The following is a 20786-nucleotide window of genomic DNA, read 5'->3' on the forward strand; positions in this document are numbered from 1 at the left end:
AATTTCAACTGGAAATGGACTGTGTAAAACCTTGAATGCCCCCTCAAAAACGCCAGTAAAACGCCCATTCAGCAAACGCTCTCTCACACACATCCAAACATTTTGAGAATGAAAAATTTCGTTCAATTAAGGCAAAATAAAAGAGGGAAAAAAATGATCGCTGTTCGAATTTGCCGCCTCTCTCACAGTTTTTCGCCGTGAGTTAACAGCGAGCTCGTTTTGAGCCAACAGCGCGCTAACAGACGCCTAACAGAGGGAACGTCGCACTAAAACGACTGCGGCTCATTTCGCTTCAAAACCTCGTGACGAGCGGTTGCCGCGATTGTCGCGTTCGCTGTCTTTCCGATTTCCTCAAAAATCAAGCCACTTTTTTGTAAAACTACAACATTTTTTTTCGAAGCAACCAATTCATTAAGCAAATCGAGCAACAATAACCTGCTAAACAAAACAATTCACTACCAGAACGCGCTAAACAACCCGCAGATATATATATTGAATATATATAAAACAAGCAAATCACTTGCAAGTATTGTGTGTGGTGAAAAGTGAGTGTTTATTTTTGGGAAATAGAAATAGAAATAGTTAACCAAGCCAACCAACCAATCGCTTCCAATGGAAATCATGTGCCTAAAAATGCAAATTGCTCGAAGAAAATCAACAACGTCTATTTAAAAAACAAAAAAAAAAAAGTCAACTCAAGCCAATCAAATACAAAACGTGTTGGGAAGAAGTAAAAAAAAATAAAATAAAAAATACAGCAAATACAAAATCAAACAACAACAGTCTCTCGCGCACACAAATATTTTTATAAATCTATATATACGTACATATATAAAATTGCATAAAAATATTTTTTACTCAAGACAACGACGCACACACACGCAGCAACGAGATACACAGATACATTCGCCGCTCGCATACACACGCACACATAGGCGACTACGTGGCCCCGCTTTCGGTGTGTTCGTGTATCTGTGTGTGATTGTGCGACGCCAGCTTCGCTGCTCCACCAACAAAAGCAACAACAACAACAACACTACCGCCGGTCGCCAAGTTGATTATTATTATTTTATTGGCACGCCAAAAAACCAAAAACCAAACCAAACCAAACCCAGCGAATATATGAAAATACGAGTCTGGCAAAAATAATAACAAAATCAAACATCGTCGCCGGCGTCGTTTTTGTGTTAATTAAATTTACTTTTGTGAATGAAATGCGAAAGAAAGCAAAGCGAAAAATCACCTTTAATAAATGCTAAATTAAAACCAGCAGTCGCGACCGCGAGTAAGAATCTGAAGAAATCCCCCCACGTCTCCAAATCGCCTTTGGATTACACCCAAAAAGAATCGAATTCATCATTTTGGATACATCTCGAAAAATAAGGATTACACAACATATTCAACACACATTTACGGTGATTAATTACGGAATTTTGTACCACGGATTGCTTTTGAAAATCAATGTAAGTTCGCCCCCACAGCTGCCAAGATCTCTGGGCATATACATATCTCCCCGATCTCGAATAAATAGAAGCATATAGCCATAGAGCTATATAGCCGTAGATCCGCGCAATTGCTGCAATTTCAGTTAATCACGTTTTGGCGTCCAACCTTCGGCCAAATGGATTGCCAGGAAATGCACAGTTCTTGATAGAAATAATTGGTGTATATGTTTATTCCATGCGAATATCTGATTAATTTATGACTGCGTCGTGACATGTTTTTTTTTCGAGAAATGAACATAAGTGGTGATCGGAAATCAGGAAGAATTATGGTGGAAATAAACGTGTTTTTGTAAACTCAAAACATTACAGGGAAATAAGCATAAAAAGCGGTCAGAGATCATAAGCATTTGAGGTAAAGATTACGATTTAGAAAACTAAATCTAAGCTACTGACAAGAATTGAAAAGAAGAATTACTTTATTCCTTTATATTTATTTGCATTTTTTACGCTATAATTCATCCTGTTTTTTCACTGCCCTCTAGAATTTCATTGAAGAATACAAAACGTTCTATAGATAGAATTGCTTTGATCTCCCAACCGAGAGTGCTAAAAATAAATATATATAAATGCATTAACTGTCAAAGTAAAATCAAATAAATTTTCCTCCTTTTTTTTTATTTATTATACTCGTATTTTATTTTATTGTTTCGCGGCTGGCGTACAAAATGTTTAGTTTAACTGACATTTCAAGTTGTTTGTTTGTCTGGCCTCGTCTCCCATCGGTATTTACTGATCGGACCAGACAGATAATCCCAATCCCCCAAATGCTCACACACACGCAGGAGTATATCAGTTTTTATTGAAAATAAATTGCTCTGCGATTCGGTTTGCATCTGTGGAGAAATTCTAGAATGTGAATTTATAAAGTTGTTTCATTGTTGCCCAGCCGATCGACTGATAATGCCCACTCGATCCCATCCAATCCAATCCAATTCGATTCGATGGGATGCAATGCCATTCGATGCGATTCGATCGGATCGATCGATCGATCACAGCCGGTTCAGTTCGACAGAGAATTCCATTCACAAATCAGTCGACTGACGACTGACTTTAGCTAAACCTTCTAATCAGTTGCCCACTTTTTCCTGCGTACACTTTTTGTTTTTTGATGTGTGATGTGTGGTGTGTGATGTGTTGTGTTGTGTGGCAAACCTTTGGACACTTGAGCGTGTTTTTCTACTCTATTTTTAAACACTTTTTCAAGCGGTTTAATCTAGAAAAGAGCGTGAGGTGAGGCAGTTTCGTCATCGATACTTTTTAGGTGACTCGATAAGACGAAGACCCCCAGGTATTAGGCTCGTTTTTTCGGTTTTTCAGTTTTTCGTTTTTTCGTTATTTCGTTTATTATTTTATTTTTGGGGCTCTGCTCTTGGTTTTGCTTTCTTTTTCACGCTGACACACGCTTAAAAAATCAGACGAAGCGGAGAGAGGACGTTTATCAGTCGACGAAAAATATTTAAGTTTATTTACTTTTTGCTGGCTGTTAATTTTGGGGGCTAACGGAAACGAGAGGCAGAATAAATAAAAGAGGCGTAACAACTTTTCAACCGATAAGTTAACATTTTTTGATCGATGGTCTCGTCTCGCCTTCGTTTTTTTGGATTTTTCTGAAGAGGTTTAATAATTTTACCAATTTTCAATTGAATTAAGTGGCCTTTTTCTGCGGCTGGGTTCTGTTTCGGTTTTCGTGCTCTGAATTTATGTCATAGCCAAAAATACACAAATACAAATTTCATTCATAATGGAAGGAAATTCTCGCGTTGGCTTCATTTCTTTTGGTTTCGTTTCGCTGCTGCGGCGAAAAACATGTGCACACAAACATATCTGAATAAATAAATTAAATGCTTAATTTTTATTAGCTAAATAAACAGCTAGGCACACAGCGAAGCACCACATCCACAAGATCCACAATGACGTTGATGACGCAGACGCCAAATAGACAGCCAGATGGATGGGGAAGTCGTGAAGGTTTCCGAAGGGGTATATCTAACATACATACATATGTACCATGTACACACCTAGGTTTCGGTGCTCGAGCAGGAAACTTTGTAGATCACATGTAACTTTGTATGAGAGACTCTCGTTTTAATCAGCCTCTCCTCCACCACCCCCCCTCCCACCTGATTTATTGCAAATCGTCTATATAAACACCCATGCCATGCATATATCTTCAACTGTCTTATTTGGGATATATCAAGAATAGTCGGCAAAAATAAAATTACACAAACAACAGCGAGAGGCCGAAATGACAGCAAATTAATTGCATTCGCAATCCCAAAAATAGATTATCACGAAACGGTTACCAAAATGTAAGGCAGCCAAGATCTGCTGGGCCACGGGGTATATCCTATATATGCTATAAGCTACATACGATTCTGACGACAACAACCGACGACATAATTGAAGCAACGGCTCATAGAAAACCAACTGCTCGTTGGTGAGTGCTCTGTAATAACCAATCCACATCCCATGTAGAGAGATACCAAAGTGATATATCAAAACGATCAAGTGGCGAAATTTTCACCCCACGTAACATTTACTTAACCCGACGAAAGGTGGGGAAAATCTGGTGAAGGGGATGGGCTGGCGTACGCTTCAATGGGTTGAGATTTCAGATATGCCATGTACATACGTATGTATATAGTAAAGTATCTATAAGATATGTGTTTGTGCTGCCAGCAAAGCAAAACGCCAAATGACAGCCCAACAAGAACCGAACTGAACCAACTGAACTCAACTCAACTGAGAGCAGCGGAGGCAAAAACAAAACCAGAACCAAAACCAAAACCAAAACCAACAACCATTTTTATGCCGCAAGCAAACATGTGATTTTCATTATTTTTGTCGTCGCACCGACACGCTGAAAAAAAAACCAGCGAAAAATGGCCTTTTTATTTTTGAAAATTATAATTTTTAAAAATAAATACGACAACAACAACAACGACAACAGCATCAGCGTGTTTGTTGTGGGGGCCAACACACAACTGCAATTGAAAGAGCTGACGACCAGCGAATTTATGAAGACTACGAAGTAAATTCAAAGGGTCTATGCGGTTTTTTCATTCTTTCCATTCTGGGTTAATCATTAATTAATGGGTCTGCCAAGCAATTACTATGAGGCTCATTTGTATAAATACATAAATATTTATTGTTATTCAATTTGACGGGACTAAGAAGGCCAAACGCAGACTAATTTACAGAGCAGTTAGGTAGTTCCTTAGTCTTTAATCCCCATTATCGATTCGATTACTATTTTTATCACAATTATTGCTATAAATTCCCGCGAAGAGTACATGCCAAAGCTCTTTTTCATGGCTCCAACTACGTTGCGAGACTTTCCCAGCAAATCTTTTCCATTAGCAAACTAAGACAATAACTGCACCCCCTTCTATTCTCCAGATCAACCCACGCCCACAGCTCACTTCCGTTTGTTGTTGCTGTTGCTGTTGGATTTGGTTTCAGATTTAGATGGCTTTCAGTTTTCGGGAACTCGAGAAGGGAAACGAAGGGGGCGGGGTGGAGGGGTATTGGGGGCTGGTTGACCACCCAGAAGGCGAGGCGGTGGTCGAGCAACGCATACAAAACGCTCATTAATCGAGTGTCCATAGAAATGGTCTAAGCACACAGCCACAGCTCTCTATACACATAAATATGTATATAAATATATGTATTTTTATATATATATATATATCCATCGGTACATATCCGAGTTATGTGCGCAGCTAGAATTGTCGTCAATGAATGGCTGGCGACGACAACCTATGATAAACTCAAAGATGTTGATGATGATGCGATGCTGAGCTGATGATGATGCAGATGCACAGGGCAGTCAACATGGATGAAGTGAGCCAAAGATGAGATTCTTGGGGGGATGGGCATGGGGATGGGGATGGGGATGGGTGGTGGCGACTGCTTATGACAGTCCTTTGAATGGGAACCGTAATGCAATTGCCTGGGCGTGACCTTTGCCACCAGCAGGTGACAACTTGGACACGTCCAAACAAATGCGAAATGCTGGCATTTCTTCCGCTCCCCATCCCAACTTTGTATGCAAAGTCTGCACGGGTGCACTGAGAAAAACATTGCCTAACTGAAGAGTAAACAGCAAGATTTGGTAGTTTATAGTAATTGTGATAATCTTGTGTATTGTATTACTCTGTCACTATATGACAATTACTTTGACCTTTACGCTGATCTATTGGCTTGATAAGAAAACTACTTTTATGTAATATGAATACAAATAATTTAATCGTAAAAGTCCCATTAAGGATCTTTTAACCATCTAACTAAAATGGCTGCCCATTTTCCGCCGTGTGAGTGCGAAAATAGCCAACTGAGCGTGGGCCAGGACTCCATGTGTATTCACTGGAGATGTGTGTTTCTGTGTGTGTGCGAGCGTAGGTGACCTCAAGACGGGCCCACGCAGCCTTCCTTGGAGACCTTCAGTGGGCGTGCTCGTCCACCCCAAACCCACGACTACGCCAGCCCAAAAAGAGAAAAGGAAAAACGTGGGGAAAAAAACACTTTAAGCGTCAGTTTTCCCCCGTCAGTCTTATCTGAACGTTACATACAGGTGGGGCAGTGGGGCTGCATAAGGCTGTGGCTTTCCGCTTCTATTTTGTGCTCACTGTCTTGTGCGGCGTTGGAAAATCGGTGAGCTAAAAATAGATTTCGGTTGCCACGCTTCGGGGAAAATGAGGAAAATTAGGAGCGAGGCAGACGAGTCAAGTGCGTGTATCTGTGCGGCTTTTGTGGGCGGTTGTTTGGTGGTTGGGCTGTCAGTTTGCTGGTGTGTCTGGCGTTTTGGGGGTGTGTTCGTGACACGATAAAGTTGGGCCATTAAAGTATGATGATGGCTTTTAATTGGGCCAAACTTCTTTAAAGTTTGCCATACAACAAATATGCGTTTTAATAGCGTTTTAATGGTTTGTTATTCGGGTGAACACTTTGAAGTTTCTTACTGTAGGATTAAACTTCCTGCAAATCTATCTCAATTTGTATCTGTGCCTTAATTTGGTTTCGGATTGACATCTCTAGTCATTGAGAAAAGTTTGCTGCCAAAGTCACGCACTTTTGGCCCTCATTCTTTGATCAACTTTGGCTTTGCCTTCGCGCCTGTGGGTCTGTCTGTGTGTGGGTGAGTGGGTGGCTGGGAGGTGTTCTTTTTGGGGGGTGTGCTTGTGTGTGAATCTGTATTGTTGTACATTAGGGCGGGTCAGGTTGTTTACATTGCCTTTCGCCAATTTCGGGTCTCTTTTTTTGGTTGAACATGATGGTGGGGAGTGGGGAGTGGAATTGGGATGGTTGTTGCGGGCCTATTGGGGACCCAAATGTTGTTGCTATTTCGGGGCAAGGACTCTATAAATAGCAGGGAAATTTATATAGCAGACACAGAGACAGACAACCTGGCGTTGTGTGCGTGTGTGCGTTTGCGTTTTCGTGTGTATGTGTGTGAGTGCCATTGACGTCATCACCAGCATGTCATGAGTTTGCCGTCGTGCAATTCTTATTTATTTAGTTTCGTTGTCTTTTCATTTTTCGGGCCAAGCCAAGCCAATGAGCATTGTCTATGTAGGTGTGCGTGTGTTCGTGTGTGTCTCACACAGATACTCACCAATACACGCAACTTTTGCCAGCTGTCGCCTGTGCAGTCGACGGCGCAGTTAGCGTCGCTGCCAGCTTCTGTGTGGGCGTTTGCGCGTGTAAGGATGTGAACGGAATTTTTGAATAGAACACGCAAATTAGATATAGAAAATTATGTGTATGCTCTATGCTCATGGCTCTATTAGTGCGCCCTACCCTGCCCTGCCCTTCCCTTCCCTGTTAACCTGCCTTCATTGTACCCAACATTATATTCAGCATATTCCCTGCCTTTGCGTTTCTCGAGAGGGTTGGGTCGTCTAGCGAGGTGTGGGCGTTGCTCGGGGATCCGGAGAAGGAAGGTTGGGCCTACATAGGTATAGCCATGATATCTCCGGCAGGAAGGTAACCGTATTATCATGTCGAAATTATAAAGCCAGACGACGGAAATAATGGGGGGTGTGTGTGTGGGGAGTGAAATTGTCTCTGCTGCGTGGGAAAACTTAAGAGATCTCTATGTGACTTCTTTTGGGTTAAGAACTGCCCAACTAGAGGAGGAATTCTGATTTAAAATACAGCCACAGCACCGAAAGAACGCAATCCATGAGATACAGCTAACGAAAAGTAAACAGTCTTATTCGAAACAAAAATATATGATTTAGGTGAAGTTGCTTGTTTTTGTTTTCATAATCTGAATCCATTTCCCAGCCCCGAAGGCAAATAAATCATCCCACATCATTCCTTGGCAATGAGGCAACCGAATCCCCGACTTTCCTCCGATCATTCAGTTCTCTTCTGTGATAATACCCCATTTACGAGTGCACCTTTTCAAGAATGAAGCGAATGCAGGCGATTGAGAACTACAACAATGGAGGATGGGCAAAAAAAAAGAAAAACAACCGAGCAATAGAAATCCAAAATGAAAGGAGAGCAATCACCCAATGAGCGGGACGGCTAGATATGGAAAAACAAGCTGGCGGTTGGGAAAAAGAGAAAATTTTTCACAATGAAACATAGAAAACATCTGTTGGATGTTTCTATAAGGCCGAGGCAAGAGCTGGTATCGGAATCTCGACCGATGCTGCTGCTGTTGCAATAGTGTTGCTGCCGTGTGTTTGGTGTTGCTGTTTGCTGTTGCTGTTGCTGTTGTTGTTGCTGTTGCTGTTGTGCATGGCCGGACAAAAGGTGCAACACACAATGGAACACCACTTACGCACATGGATGGGGGGCCAGAAAGAGAGGCAAAATATGAGATGGCGAGGCAACACATGTTGCAGCTTCCTTTTTGGCTGCCACTTAACTGCAACTCACTTCAGTCATTACAACGCACGGCGGAGAATTCGAATTCTACCTGAAATCTACCTACTTTACGCACACACCACACCATACATACACTACTATGCCATACGATACGATACGATACGGAATACGGAATACACGGCATGCTGTAGCCTAGAGAAAACGCCGATCCGACGGGACGAAGACAATCAGGCCGAGAAAATCTTAAGGTCGATCACTTGTAGTTTATGGGCTTCTTCTCCACCTCCTCTCCTGCCTCTTCCTCTCTGCCCCTCTTCCCCTGTTTCCCTCTTCGCTCGATCTCTAGACCTCTAGACCAGATCAAACCAGACAACAGACAACAGACTACAGAGCAGCGTTATAAGCCAGGGAAAACAGGGGAGAAGTGCTGATTAGTTTACGGAAACTAGTTCGTTCTCAATGGGTTTTTAGATGATTAAACTTGCGAGATCAGATGTATTAAGCTACAGCTCCTTAGTTTATAGTTTTTCAATTCTTAACCAATTGGATAAGAATTCCCCTGAATATGATGTTTATAAATATGAACTAAGTAAACTCGAATTATAGGGGTACTGCCTTTTCCCGAACCAGTTCCCATTGGCGACATCTCTGAGCGGTCGACCGTTGTCTGGGCCGCCAGTTGATGGCATCTTCTTGGCTCAGCTCATTTGTTGGTGATTTGATCTTTTGCTTCTTCTCGGCTCCTCTCCTCATCCTCCACCTCCTCCCCTTCGAAGCCCCCCACTCCACACACTCCACAGCGATCTCAGCCAGAGTTGGCTTCAATGATTTCTATAAAAGTAAGGAAAACCCGAAGCGAACCATTCCAGACACAAGAATGAACATCATCATCATTATGATAATTATCATTCAGGGCGACTTTGGTGTATATATCATTAGCACACACACACACACACATACACACATGCTCTGCCTGGTGAGCTGGTGTGCGTGAGCCCTTTGCCACATGTGCTGCTCATTTGCTTTGAAAACTATTAGCTGATGTTGCTGCTGCTGATGTTTCTGCTGCTGCTGCTGTTGCTGCTGCGGCTGCAACATATGGTCGGTTGGGCATTTAAATAGTTTAATGATCTGTGCTCTGTGACTGGCTGTTGTTGCTTTGTGTTGTTGTCGTGGCAGCAGCATCAGCAGCAGCAGCATCAGCATCAGCAGCAGCAGCAGCATCAGCAGCACAGCAACATCAAGCGATTCCCGTTTCAGTTTCAGTTTTCTCATTCGCGTTTTGTGCCCTCCGAGTTGCCTGCAGTCATTAGCGTTTCCTGTGTAGGTTTTTCATCTGTCGCTCTTCGCATTTCAGTTATCTACTCATGTGTGTCTGCCCTCGGAGCGTGTGTATCCGCACATATTTTTAGCAGATCTCGAAAAAACATATTTGTTAAAGTGGAGTCCAAAAGGGAGATTCCAAGCGTAATATATAGAATAAACTCCTAAGTAGTCATATATTTATACATATACGTAGAGTACTTTTCGCCTGGCAGAACTTGACACAAAATCGTAATGAGAGCAAAAAATAAAATAAATCAGAAAGAGCGTTGAAACATTGTCTGAAAAGCCTAATTAAAATATAAGCACGATTTTCAGACATGATAAAATGAATTGCAACTCGTACTTTTTGTGTCGTCATTGCTGACAGTTTCAAAAACGCGTCAATAAACACTAGATCAGCACTAAAGTTAACAAAAATTAACACAAAGTAGGCTTAGTGAAGAGTTCATAGCCGCGTGCGAGAGCGATTTATAAATAATTGTACACTGTATTTCATTTAATTTACCTTCAGCTTAAAAGATCATTTTCCTTGTTTACTTTCGTCTTGAACAGGCCTCTTAAATGTAAGAAGCGGCAATTAAGAGTCTGAAAAATGACTTTGTTCGTCATGAATTTGTGTGGATTTTTTGTGAGTAATTTAATTGGGTCATGCTGGCATTATACGCTGGGCAATAACTTTTATTAATTCATTTGACAATTGGAACGGTAAACGTAGCCGTTGATAAGCCAAAGATCGCACTTCTCGGTCGCCAGAAACATTATTCGCCTTACTCGCCGGCTTATTAACCAGAATGGCAGGCCGAGTAAGAAATAAAACCTGTTTGCATTTGATTTTCGCCAGGGTTTATTTTTATATAAAAACGCTACGCATTGTGTTGTTGTTGTTGCTGGGCTGTCTGTCTGCCTTAAATAATTTTATTTAAATCGCAACTGGCAGTGACACTTGTTTGCGCAAACAGCCAAACAAACGGACAAACAAACGCAAACCAACAAAGGCGAATCTCTTCGAATCGTTTGAATGAATTAGCCGGGCGACAAAGACCTTCAGCCCCCCTTCAGTCCCCCCTCAGCTCCCCCTCAGCCCCCCGTCGTATTTTCACTTATTAATGAAAACGCTTCAAATGCCACATTTCACATTTCGTGCGCCATTGAATCACACTCACTGCCAGCGAAATAATTTATTTTTTATTCAGGCACTGTGCGCTCTGGGCGATCCAAGGTCAAAGTTTGCCCAACGTAAAAATACAAAATACAAAAAAATACGAAACAAAAAAAGAATCGCCGAGCAAAAAGAATTTTAGCGCAATTAAAAATAAGCGAGTGAACGAAAAAGCAACAAAATTGTTTTGAAATTACGTACAATGTTTTTGTATTCTATCTGCTGTGCCCAATTAATTTAAGAATGAAATCGAAATCTTGGCATTACTTTGGGCTGTGCGTCAAGCGGCCAAGCGAAAATAAACTTTGAATTATGTTTATTTATTTTTTTATTGAGCAATTTGAATATGTTTTTTATGGCCCGCATTTACACCCTTTAATTGGAATTTTACTGGCTCAACTTGTAGCGAATTTATGCATAATTATGAACTCAACTTCGATTTGGAACGCCATCCATTCGACTCTGTCTATCTCTATAACATCAAAGCTCTTCCCCCCAGAGTTCATTCTTAAAAAAACGCATATAAATAGTTTACTACCGAGAATTTCGTATATCAAAGAACGGAAAATATCGAGATGATGCTTACAGAAAGTCGATTGCCAAATATATAAAGAGGAGGGACCTGTGCCGCGATTTTCTTATTGGCAATCAGTGGCGATCCACTGCCACTGTCCGAGAAAAACCCCCTTCCCATCCACTCGACCCACGACGTGTGTTTTCGTTGATTTTCTATTTTGTTTTTCCCAATTGTGATCATTCTCGAAAATTGTTTTTGAGTACCGGACATGACGTCAATAAGTGGGCGTTTGTGTTAATTTTCATACCCACCGAAAAACACACACTTAACCCACTCGCATACCTATACCTATAGCTCTGCATATATGCATACATACATTTGTATATTCTCTGTATTTATTTCTTTTGGGGCGTAGAAATTTTCGTTGGCGCTAAAAACAATTTTTATGCGGCACAATACAATAATAATAATAATTCTTTTGGCTTTTTATCGCTAGATATCGGCACACACAGCCATGGTCAAATGAATAGTGGTTGAGCAATCACTGCTTTTAATCCATTCAAATGATATGTTAATATGTAAAGAAAGACAGTAAAAAAAAGTTATTACTGTTACTGTTTTGAAATACATTTACATTTACTCCTAGTATTTCGCCCTCAGCTGTCTGGCTCTTTTATTAATTTTTATGGAAGAGAGACGCAATTTATTAATTTCCTGTATTTCCTTATTTGCCAGGCGACGCAACTCGTTGCCTTTAATTATGTGTAAACAAATATTTATCTAAACGCGACGTCTGGCGTGGATTTCGAAGTACGCGGTCTATCGCATTACTCATACGCCGCGTTGACCAGACTAACTGCTGCATCGCTGCTATAAATCGCAAAGAACATGCCATAAAACTGCAGTTGTTTCGCCATAAAAATGCTTTATTTCGCATGGCCCAAAATCGCGATAGCGATCGTGCCATAATTAACATGCTCATCATCGAACGCCTAAAAATGTACTCAGTCAAAGTTCAATTAGCATCATTTTCTTTATTCATTCGCTTCGTTCTTCGCTCTCGATCGATTGTATATACATATAAATATATGTACCCATATGTATGCAGAGATTCAAATGATTCGAGGTTCTCACTCCCAATCCGAATACGAATCCGAATTCGAATCGCTAATTTCTTTCTGATATGCCAAATCGAACAATTATGAAAGTTATTCCATTTATTTTTATGGCCCTACGTAATGCGGAGCGGAAATACATACGTGAAAAGCGAGTGGAGAACGCTGAATGGAATTTCGAAAATACATTTTTGTTTCAATATAACAACCGCAATAACCGAATCAGATTGGCGGGGTGAAAGCAATTAAGGCAGATAATAGGGGTTAGCAAAGTCGAGGGCGCCAACGTTTGTTGATCATCATACAATACATATAGTACTACGAAACACGCTGCTTCGCCTCCACATAAGTAAGCAATTTGATCTTAAACATTTGGCGGTAGGGCCAAGCCCAGTTTCCCTAGAAACTACGAAACACAATCGCCGAAAAATCATGTCCCGCCGATTCCGTTGAACCCGCGAGCATTATGAACCGAAATAATCATAATAATAATAATAATAATCATAAAGCCAGTGTGTGTGTGTGTGTGGTTGCCCTATGATGTTTACATTAAAGTCATGCCGATAAAAAGGGGAATACAAGAATACAGAAATACGCTCTTTATCTTGGTACATATACTTGTATAATAAATATGACGTGCGACCTTCTCACACTTTGGTTTCCTAGCAGCGGAATTAATTACAAACATTAAAACCGTCGACGATGAAAAGTTCACTTCTAGCCATTTTTAATCCAAACAAAAGCATCTGGCACTTTGGACCCAGAGGCAGAGGCAGAGGCACGCCCTCGTGCCGGACCACTTCTACTATTTCTGCTCACTATTTATTTTGAGTTTATCCATAAGCATGGCGAACCCATCTACGTGCCATTTTAGTGACGGCGAAACGGCAGAAACCAATTCGGTGTATTCCTGCAATTGATAAATAAACGTGGATTACTTTTAGGCGTTCTTTATCCCACTTAGATTTTCCTAAAAATACAAACTAATTTCCATTTCATTTTCCTCTATTTGCAGAAAGCAATCGCAGCTGTCTGAATCTGCAAAAGGATGAAGGCAAATCGAGCTGAGTCCGGGCGCAGCAACTACGATCGACGGCATTGAGGATCTCGGTTCTCGAGGTGGAGGAGCGATCTCGATATCGAGGTGGAGCGAGTAGCGTGGAGCGGAGGAGGAGTGGAGGAGTGCAGCTGGGGGAGGAGTCCTGGTTACAACACTACATGGATCGCAGAAATGGCGGCGATCCCTTGGCGCCACCCCGGCCCCCGAAGTTATTACCGCGCGTGCATCGACCAAGGGCGCCGGAGCCGACGTTGAGTGGTATCGACCATACCGTGGGAGCAACTGCATCCGCATCCGCATTAGCAGCATCAGGAGCATCAGGAGCATCATCAGCAACATCCGTAGCAATCCATAACAACAATTCACAGCAGCAACTTAGTATTAGCGCCGCCGCGAGCAACAACAACACGATATCGATAATACCCGCATCGCCGGACTTCGACGACTATCAGATCCACCACCTGACCTTCCTGCCCCAGCGTCCCAGCAGTCTGAGCCGGAACAGCAGTACGGCCTCCTCGACCACGGCGACGGGCGTTAGTGTCTCCGGTTCGGGATCTGTTTCCGGTTCGTCGTCGAGCTTCACGAGACGTCGACCGCCGGCACCAGTACCGCTGGTCAATAGCAACAGCAGCAGCAACAACAATAACAACAGCATCAACAACAACTTCCTTAGTCATTTCCAAAGCGCTGAGCCGGTGAGCACCGCTCTGGGCCAGCCGCCCGCCTCCCCCGTCACGCTGGCGCAACCGCGACCCGAATCCGAAAGGCTAACCAACGAGTATGTGGACACGCCGCTGCAACATGCGACGCGCTCGCAGCATCCGGCTGGCCAGCAGGATAATGGCCAGACGACCACCCACCATCTGTTGCTGCTGCCCCAGCGGAATCAGCACCTGCACCTGCAACAGCACCAGCAGCAGTTGCAGCAACAGCAGCAGCAGCAGCAACAGCACCTGCAGCAGCAACAACAGCACCTGCAACAGCAGCAACTGCAGCAGCAACATGCGCGACTGGCGACGACGACGCAGGCGACGTCCGTTGGAAGCGACCACACCGATGGCTTACTACATTCGCACCTGCAAAACAGCACCACTAAACCACCCGCCTCGAAGCAGCCGACACCGCCCAGACTGGGAATGGGAATGGGCCTGGGATTGGGACTGGGTCTCGGTCTGAACCAGCCCATCATCACCAAGCAGCCGACACCCGCCACGCAAAAGGAGCACATGCACGCGCTGGAGGAGCTGCTGCAGCCGGGCGGTGCCGGCGGCAACGGTGGACCCCTGGTGATGGCCGGCGATCCCAGCCTGCTGAATCCCATTGTGTGTCCGCGTTGCGGTCGCTGTCGCTGCGAGCAGTGCCAGAGCCCCAGGCCGCTGCCCCAGACGTGGGTGTGCAACAAGACGTGTCTGTGCAGCGCCGAGTCGGTCATCGACTATGCCTCCTGCTTGTGCTGCGCCAAGGCGCTCTTCTATCACTGCGCCCGGGACAATGACCTGGACTGCGATGATGGCAATGGCACACCCTGCGTGGATAATCCCTGCTCCTGCGGACCCTACAAGCGCACCCAGAGATGGGGCTGGCTTGGCGCACTGTCCATCTTCCTGCCCTGCCTGTGGTTCTACTGGCCCATGCGCGGCTGCATGAAGCTGTGCGAGAAGTGCTACGGGAGGTTCGCCGGACGCGGATGCCGCTGCCAGGGCATCGGTGGCGGTGGAGCAGGATCCGGCGGCGGAGTGGGTAGCATTGGATCCACCAGCAGCATGCTGCCCATTGTGCCGCTTGGCGTGAATGGCAGCGGGTTGGGTGGTGGAGTGAGCCTCTCCGGCGGCGTGACGGATGGTGCACTCAACCAAGCCAATGGCAAGGCCATGGATCATGGATGCAGTGCCGCCAGGAGCATCCTGCGAAAGGGTGACCTCACCCCGGAGAAGCGGCTCCTGGACTCCAGTCCCGACTATTAGGGGTACCTTTCCTTGTGCCCGGTTTTTTACCCGAGCAAAAACCCCGAGGCACAAATGGGAAGCCGAACTAAATCGCGGGCTGGATCGTGAACATATACCCCCATATATATATATATACGGAAAATATTTAATATATGATTTAAAAGGATATATAAAAGAATAGGGAAGGAAAGAAAGAAAGAAAGAAAAAAAAATTAAATAACCAAAGACTGCAAACAGATAATTATTAATTATTAGAAATGTTATTTAAAAAATAATTTTTTGCTTAAAACAAATCGAGTGGCGACGAGTGGAAAACAAAACTAACGAAACGAAAGCGATTAGGAATTATTTTTCGAACGATTTTTTTTGTATTATTTGATTTTTGTTTTACTTGCTTAATAAAACTCTTCAGTTCAACGTTCAATTTCTAAGTCAAATTCTTACTTTATAAACATATGTAACTAGTTGTATGCAAATAATTCCAATGAATTTTCCACGAATGTAAAGTAAACGGGCGAAAGTTTTTATTATTTTCATATACAAAACTGAAAAAAAACTGAATAACTGAACAATTTGGGGCAAGCGTAACAAAACACCATATTATATATACCTATATACACACACGGGAGAACTTTTAGAGAAATATTCAATGGCGTAAATTAGTCAAATATTATATATACCAAGTCCAGTCCATTTTTGATGTTGTAGAAAGAACAGAAACAAAATAAAACAAAAACCGAAAAAAGGAAAACAGAAAACCGAAAACCGAAAATTACACAAAAATATTTTAGAACTTTACGAATTTAAATCTTAAAATTGATAGATAAATGTGTGTGGTGTGTGTATGTGTGTTGAGGGCGACGAACTTTTCGATAAATTTAGAGCAACCTATAGACCAGTCTAAATGTGCTTAGATACCGATCTAGATGTACTGCAAACCAAAAGTCAGTTAGTTTACTTTACCAACTACGAAGCCGGAACAAATCAAAGGAGCGAAAATATGGGATAACGAAATCGGTTGCTTATGAACTTATTTTATAGTTTAAGATCGGTGGGTTCGTAGTGTTTCCAGCCAGCAGCCCCAAAAATGTGAGCAAGATTGTATATATGATGAAATTTTTAAGCGAAATGCGAGATACAAAATGCAAGCAAATTCCAAATAATAGAAAAACAAAAAAAAACAAAATACAAAAAAAACACATCTAAATGCAGCAAAAATACAACAAACAAACAATTTTTGTATAGAATATCCATATGAAATATGACAACAAAAACAGTGGCAAATTAGCAACTTAAAACAAATTTATACACGTAAAAGCAAGAAGCAAGCGAAAAAAGTAAATTAAAGATTAATGTTAAACACTAAAACACATTACTATATGCTATATATGTAATCTGTATATGTACTATATATAACTATATACATACGCCTAGATATACACACTGAAAACTATGCTTAAAACTCCTAACTTCTAAACAACAAAAAAAACGCAACAAAAAAGGAAAAAAGAAAAACCCCAAAAAACAAACTAAAAGCTGGAAAAACTCCTTAAAGCCTAGCCGATAATGAAAATTCAAGAAGCGCAGACCTACAACAAAAAACAGAAACAGAAAAATTATACACGCATAAAGATAAAGATAACGATAAAGATAAATATTAATATTTAAGGCACTCTATACATACAAAAGCTATGCATAATGAATATTTATTTTATTTGTACATTTCATTATAATAAAATAAACTGAGTAGAAATGAGGACGCGTTGAGTAGGACGAGTATGTGGGGTTTTCACTACGATGCCCTGGAGAACCAGAAGAACTTTATGTAATGTTTTTAGAATGTATGTTCCGTTGAAAACTACAAAATAAAAAAAATCATATAATACTAAAAAATATAACAACTTTCATGTGTTTCATTGCGAGTTCCAACGAAGACGGCGACTGATTCCGCATTATATGGTATTGCGGGAAGTTGTATTCTTTTTCCCTATAACTTAGGATCCCTTTTCGCCTCCGATCTCGTGTATCTGTGTATGTGTCTGTGTGAGTGTGAGTGTGTTCCCTCTGTGTTGGTGTGCCAAATGGCTATGGCAAAACTAAAGCAGCTGTTTCCGGTATTTGATTGATAGTGAACTGGCAGTTTGTTTATCTCGAGCGCACACGGACCGACCGACCGACCGGAGGCCCCGAGAACAGAACGCGATTCTCGTTTGGCTTCGGATTGGGGCTGCTCACACAGATACACACCACCACCAGTGCACCGCCATCCCGCACACTCACACACGCACATACACACACACACGTGGCCATCCAGCGGCAAACGAACGACGATGCTGCTGCTGCATTTTGCGGATGCTATTTGGGGCCGCCGTCGGCGCACTTATTTTTAAATTACTAAAAACTGAAAAACGCTAAAAAAAAAAAGGCCGAAAAAAGAACAGAATGTTGCTGCCGTCGCCGATGTGTTGCTGCTGTTGCTGTTGCACAAACATTGCGGGCGGCGGCATCTCACCGACAACCTACGATGAAAATTTACAACGGAAGGCGCGCATCAAATGTTGCAGCCACATAAACACACTCGCACACACACACACACCAACACACTGGCCCGTGTACTTAATTTAAATTTAACTGCAAAATATTTTCACTCGCACTGGAGGGAAGTCGGAAAAGTATTTCGAAACCTCCTCCCACTTTTGCGCCCCCCCAGTTTGCCGGCAGCCTACAGCTGATCGAGCTGAGCTCAAGAATCTGTCTCAAATTAACCCATTTTGTGAAGAACGATTGATCAAGATAAATTTCAAATTAAACATTAAGAATCAGAGATTACAAAAGAAAAGTGCTTAAAAGACACATAGATATATATAATGACCTTCTAGTCTTATATTTCTTAATCGAATACGAAATAGATATTTCCTAACATAGCAATAACTTGAATCTGTGGAGGACATCATTTTCTAGCCCCGTACACAATGGGTTAAGATGGGTTAAGCACGTGCAAAATTGTGTCAGCTGCGCGAATTTCGCTTTGTTTGCCCGTTTGTTAATTAATGCAAAGTGCAGTAACCGTTTTGCATAATTGAAGGCAGCGACTGACTGCCCATTGCCCATTACCCATTACCCATTGCCCATTGGGGCATTTCATTATTCAATCATAATTCGCGCGCTCAACGCGAATTACAAACAGTCGGTCCATATACAAATGTACATACATATGTACATACTACGGGCATACTGCTGTGCCACTAGTGCTATATAGTACTACATATATTCATATGTGTGTGTTGTGTGCGAGGGGCTGGTGGTGATAACCCGCCGGATCGACCGGGGCTGTCGGGGTCATCCGGGTTTTCGCAAAAAAAAAAAAAAATTATAAAAATGAAGAAAAAATTAAAAAGAAAAGAGGAGCACAAACAAATGGGAGGCACAAGAAAAAGAGAATGAAACCGAAAGAAATAATCGCAAATAAAACATGACATTTTTTTGTTGTTGCGCCTGTAATCAGTGGCGGGCAACCGCAGACCCCAACGCCAAGGGAGGAGCTCCCGATTCGGGTCCAGACTATCCCCCGATAAGCCTTGCTGCACGAGACCTGCCAATTCGCTCGAAATTTGCTCCGATTGACACACTTTGAGTCGGCTCACTGAGAAAAATGCTCAATCAGTTGGAGAAAGGTTTTAAGACAAACCTAAGATATAATTTTATGTAGCTTAGTATATCTTGTTCTCAAATAAGAGGTTAGAGCATATGTGTTCTTTACAAAAACCAATAAAAACCAACCAAACAATATTTGATTTATAACTACTAGCTAAATATATAGTTTCTCTCAGTGCAGCGAATGAATGAAGCAGCTGCACTGAACTCGAACTCGAACTCGAATACTCGCCGGCAGTCGCCAAGATGCAGTTCCTCTGATTGAAGTGTGCTATATTTAACGAGCGAGCTGATTGCGTGCAATGCAATTCTGCCAATTCGAGCAACTCCCTCCACAGAAGAAACCCCACCCACCGCCCACCGCCCCATCCCCTTGGGGCATTTTGGGGCTGCCCGGGCTGACAGTTCCGCTAATGAATGAAGTTGATAAGGGAGCTCCACCGACCGACCGATCCAATGAGAAATGGGAATGCACGGGCGAACAGTGAGGCAACGCTATCTCCCATTGATCATTAGATTTCCGTATAAACTATTATTATGCATGCCGGCATTTTCATTTCCATTTTCATTTCGCCTGCCCCGCAACCCTTCAGTTTTTCCATTCGTATCGATATCGCTTTTCGGGCGAATTGCTTTGAAGATTCTCTCATTCATTGCACGCAATGAATCAACTTTCGATCGGTTCTGCGATATCTCTGGTGGACAAGTGAATACAGTGATGCCCCGCTAATTGGCATTATTATAATGGTTGTGAATATTTAAAATATCTTTAAGATTTAATCATGTAAATACTTTACATTATCTTCAAACTAAAGGCAGCCTTAAAACTGAATGGTTGATATTTCCATTTCTCCAGCCATCTGCTCATCTGGCTGAGTAGTGATTGAGTTCCAGTCGCATTGTCACTGGCGGCTGAAGGTGAATCTCTCGGATTGCCGGAGGAGAAGCACTGATACGATTGCCATTGGAGCTGCTCTAATGAGCAAGGAAGCGGCGGTGATAAGCTATCAGTATCCGTATCAGTATCAGTATGCCAGTACATACATACTATACAGACCCATGCCCGCAGACACACGCGATGGCAGATGAGCATAGTTCCATAGACGGTGCAAGATTCGCACTCGCACTCGCACTGCAGACATACTGGAAGCTCTTGAATGACAGATCAATGAAATCATTATGGATTCGCTGAAACCGACAAACTGCACACACAGCCTCGAAAATCGCGGAAAAAACGCAAACTCACGGCAGCATTCGGGGAATCGGATTCGGACTCGGAATCGGGATCGCCAATCGCAAATCGCAGAGCACCGAATGGTTGGCATGGCATCTTGCATCCCAAGGAATGGGAACAGGTTCGAGCTCTCCAGTTCTCCAATTCTCCGATTCTCGGATTCTCTGATCCTGCGGCGGCGGAAGTTGCTTGTGGTTTTGTATTTGTATGCATCGCCCGTCGGTCGTTATTCGTGTTGTCCCTGCACTGCAGAAAAAGAAGTAAATGATAGATTTGGAATTCACAAAACCGCACATTTATATACTTAAGGGACATTACTACGACTAAAAGAAAGTACAGAACTCAAATATCTTAAATAACTCCTTGGCAAGATCCCATTTCTTACAGTGCACTGCGCTGTTTGCTCCTTGACTGCTGGTGCTGAGGT

The 20786-nt window shown here is 42.6% G+C and overlaps 1 protein-coding gene across 1 annotated transcript; it reads left to right on the forward strand.

The window, feature by feature from the left end:
• The first annotated feature begins 305 nt into the window (after nucleotides 1-305).
• LOC122615576 (protein sprouty) lies at nucleotides 306-17372 on the forward strand. The gene is made up of 2 exons (XM_043790574.1): nucleotides 306-1463; nucleotides 13478-17372. Exon 2 carries the CDS (start codon nucleotides 13681-13683, stop codon nucleotides 15487-15489), a length of 1809 nt encoding a protein of 602 aa, XP_043646509.1. The 5' UTR covers nucleotides 306-1463; nucleotides 13478-13680; the 3' UTR covers nucleotides 15490-17372.
• The last annotated feature ends 3414 nt before the right edge of the window (nucleotides 17373-20786 follow it).

The sequence above is a fragment of the Drosophila teissieri genome, chromosome 3L (assembly GCF_016746235.2).
Source record: "Drosophila teissieri strain GT53w chromosome 3L, Prin_Dtei_1.1, whole genome shotgun sequence".
Classification (NCBI taxonomy): domain Eukaryota; kingdom Metazoa; phylum Arthropoda; class Insecta; order Diptera; family Drosophilidae; genus Drosophila; species Drosophila teissieri.

Bases quoted from the DNA above. Each gene is read 5' to 3' on its own strand.
- LOC122615576 (XM_043790574.1), top strand. From the start codon at position 13,681: ATGGATCGCAGAAATGGCGGCGATCCCTTGGCGCCACCCCGGCCCCCG.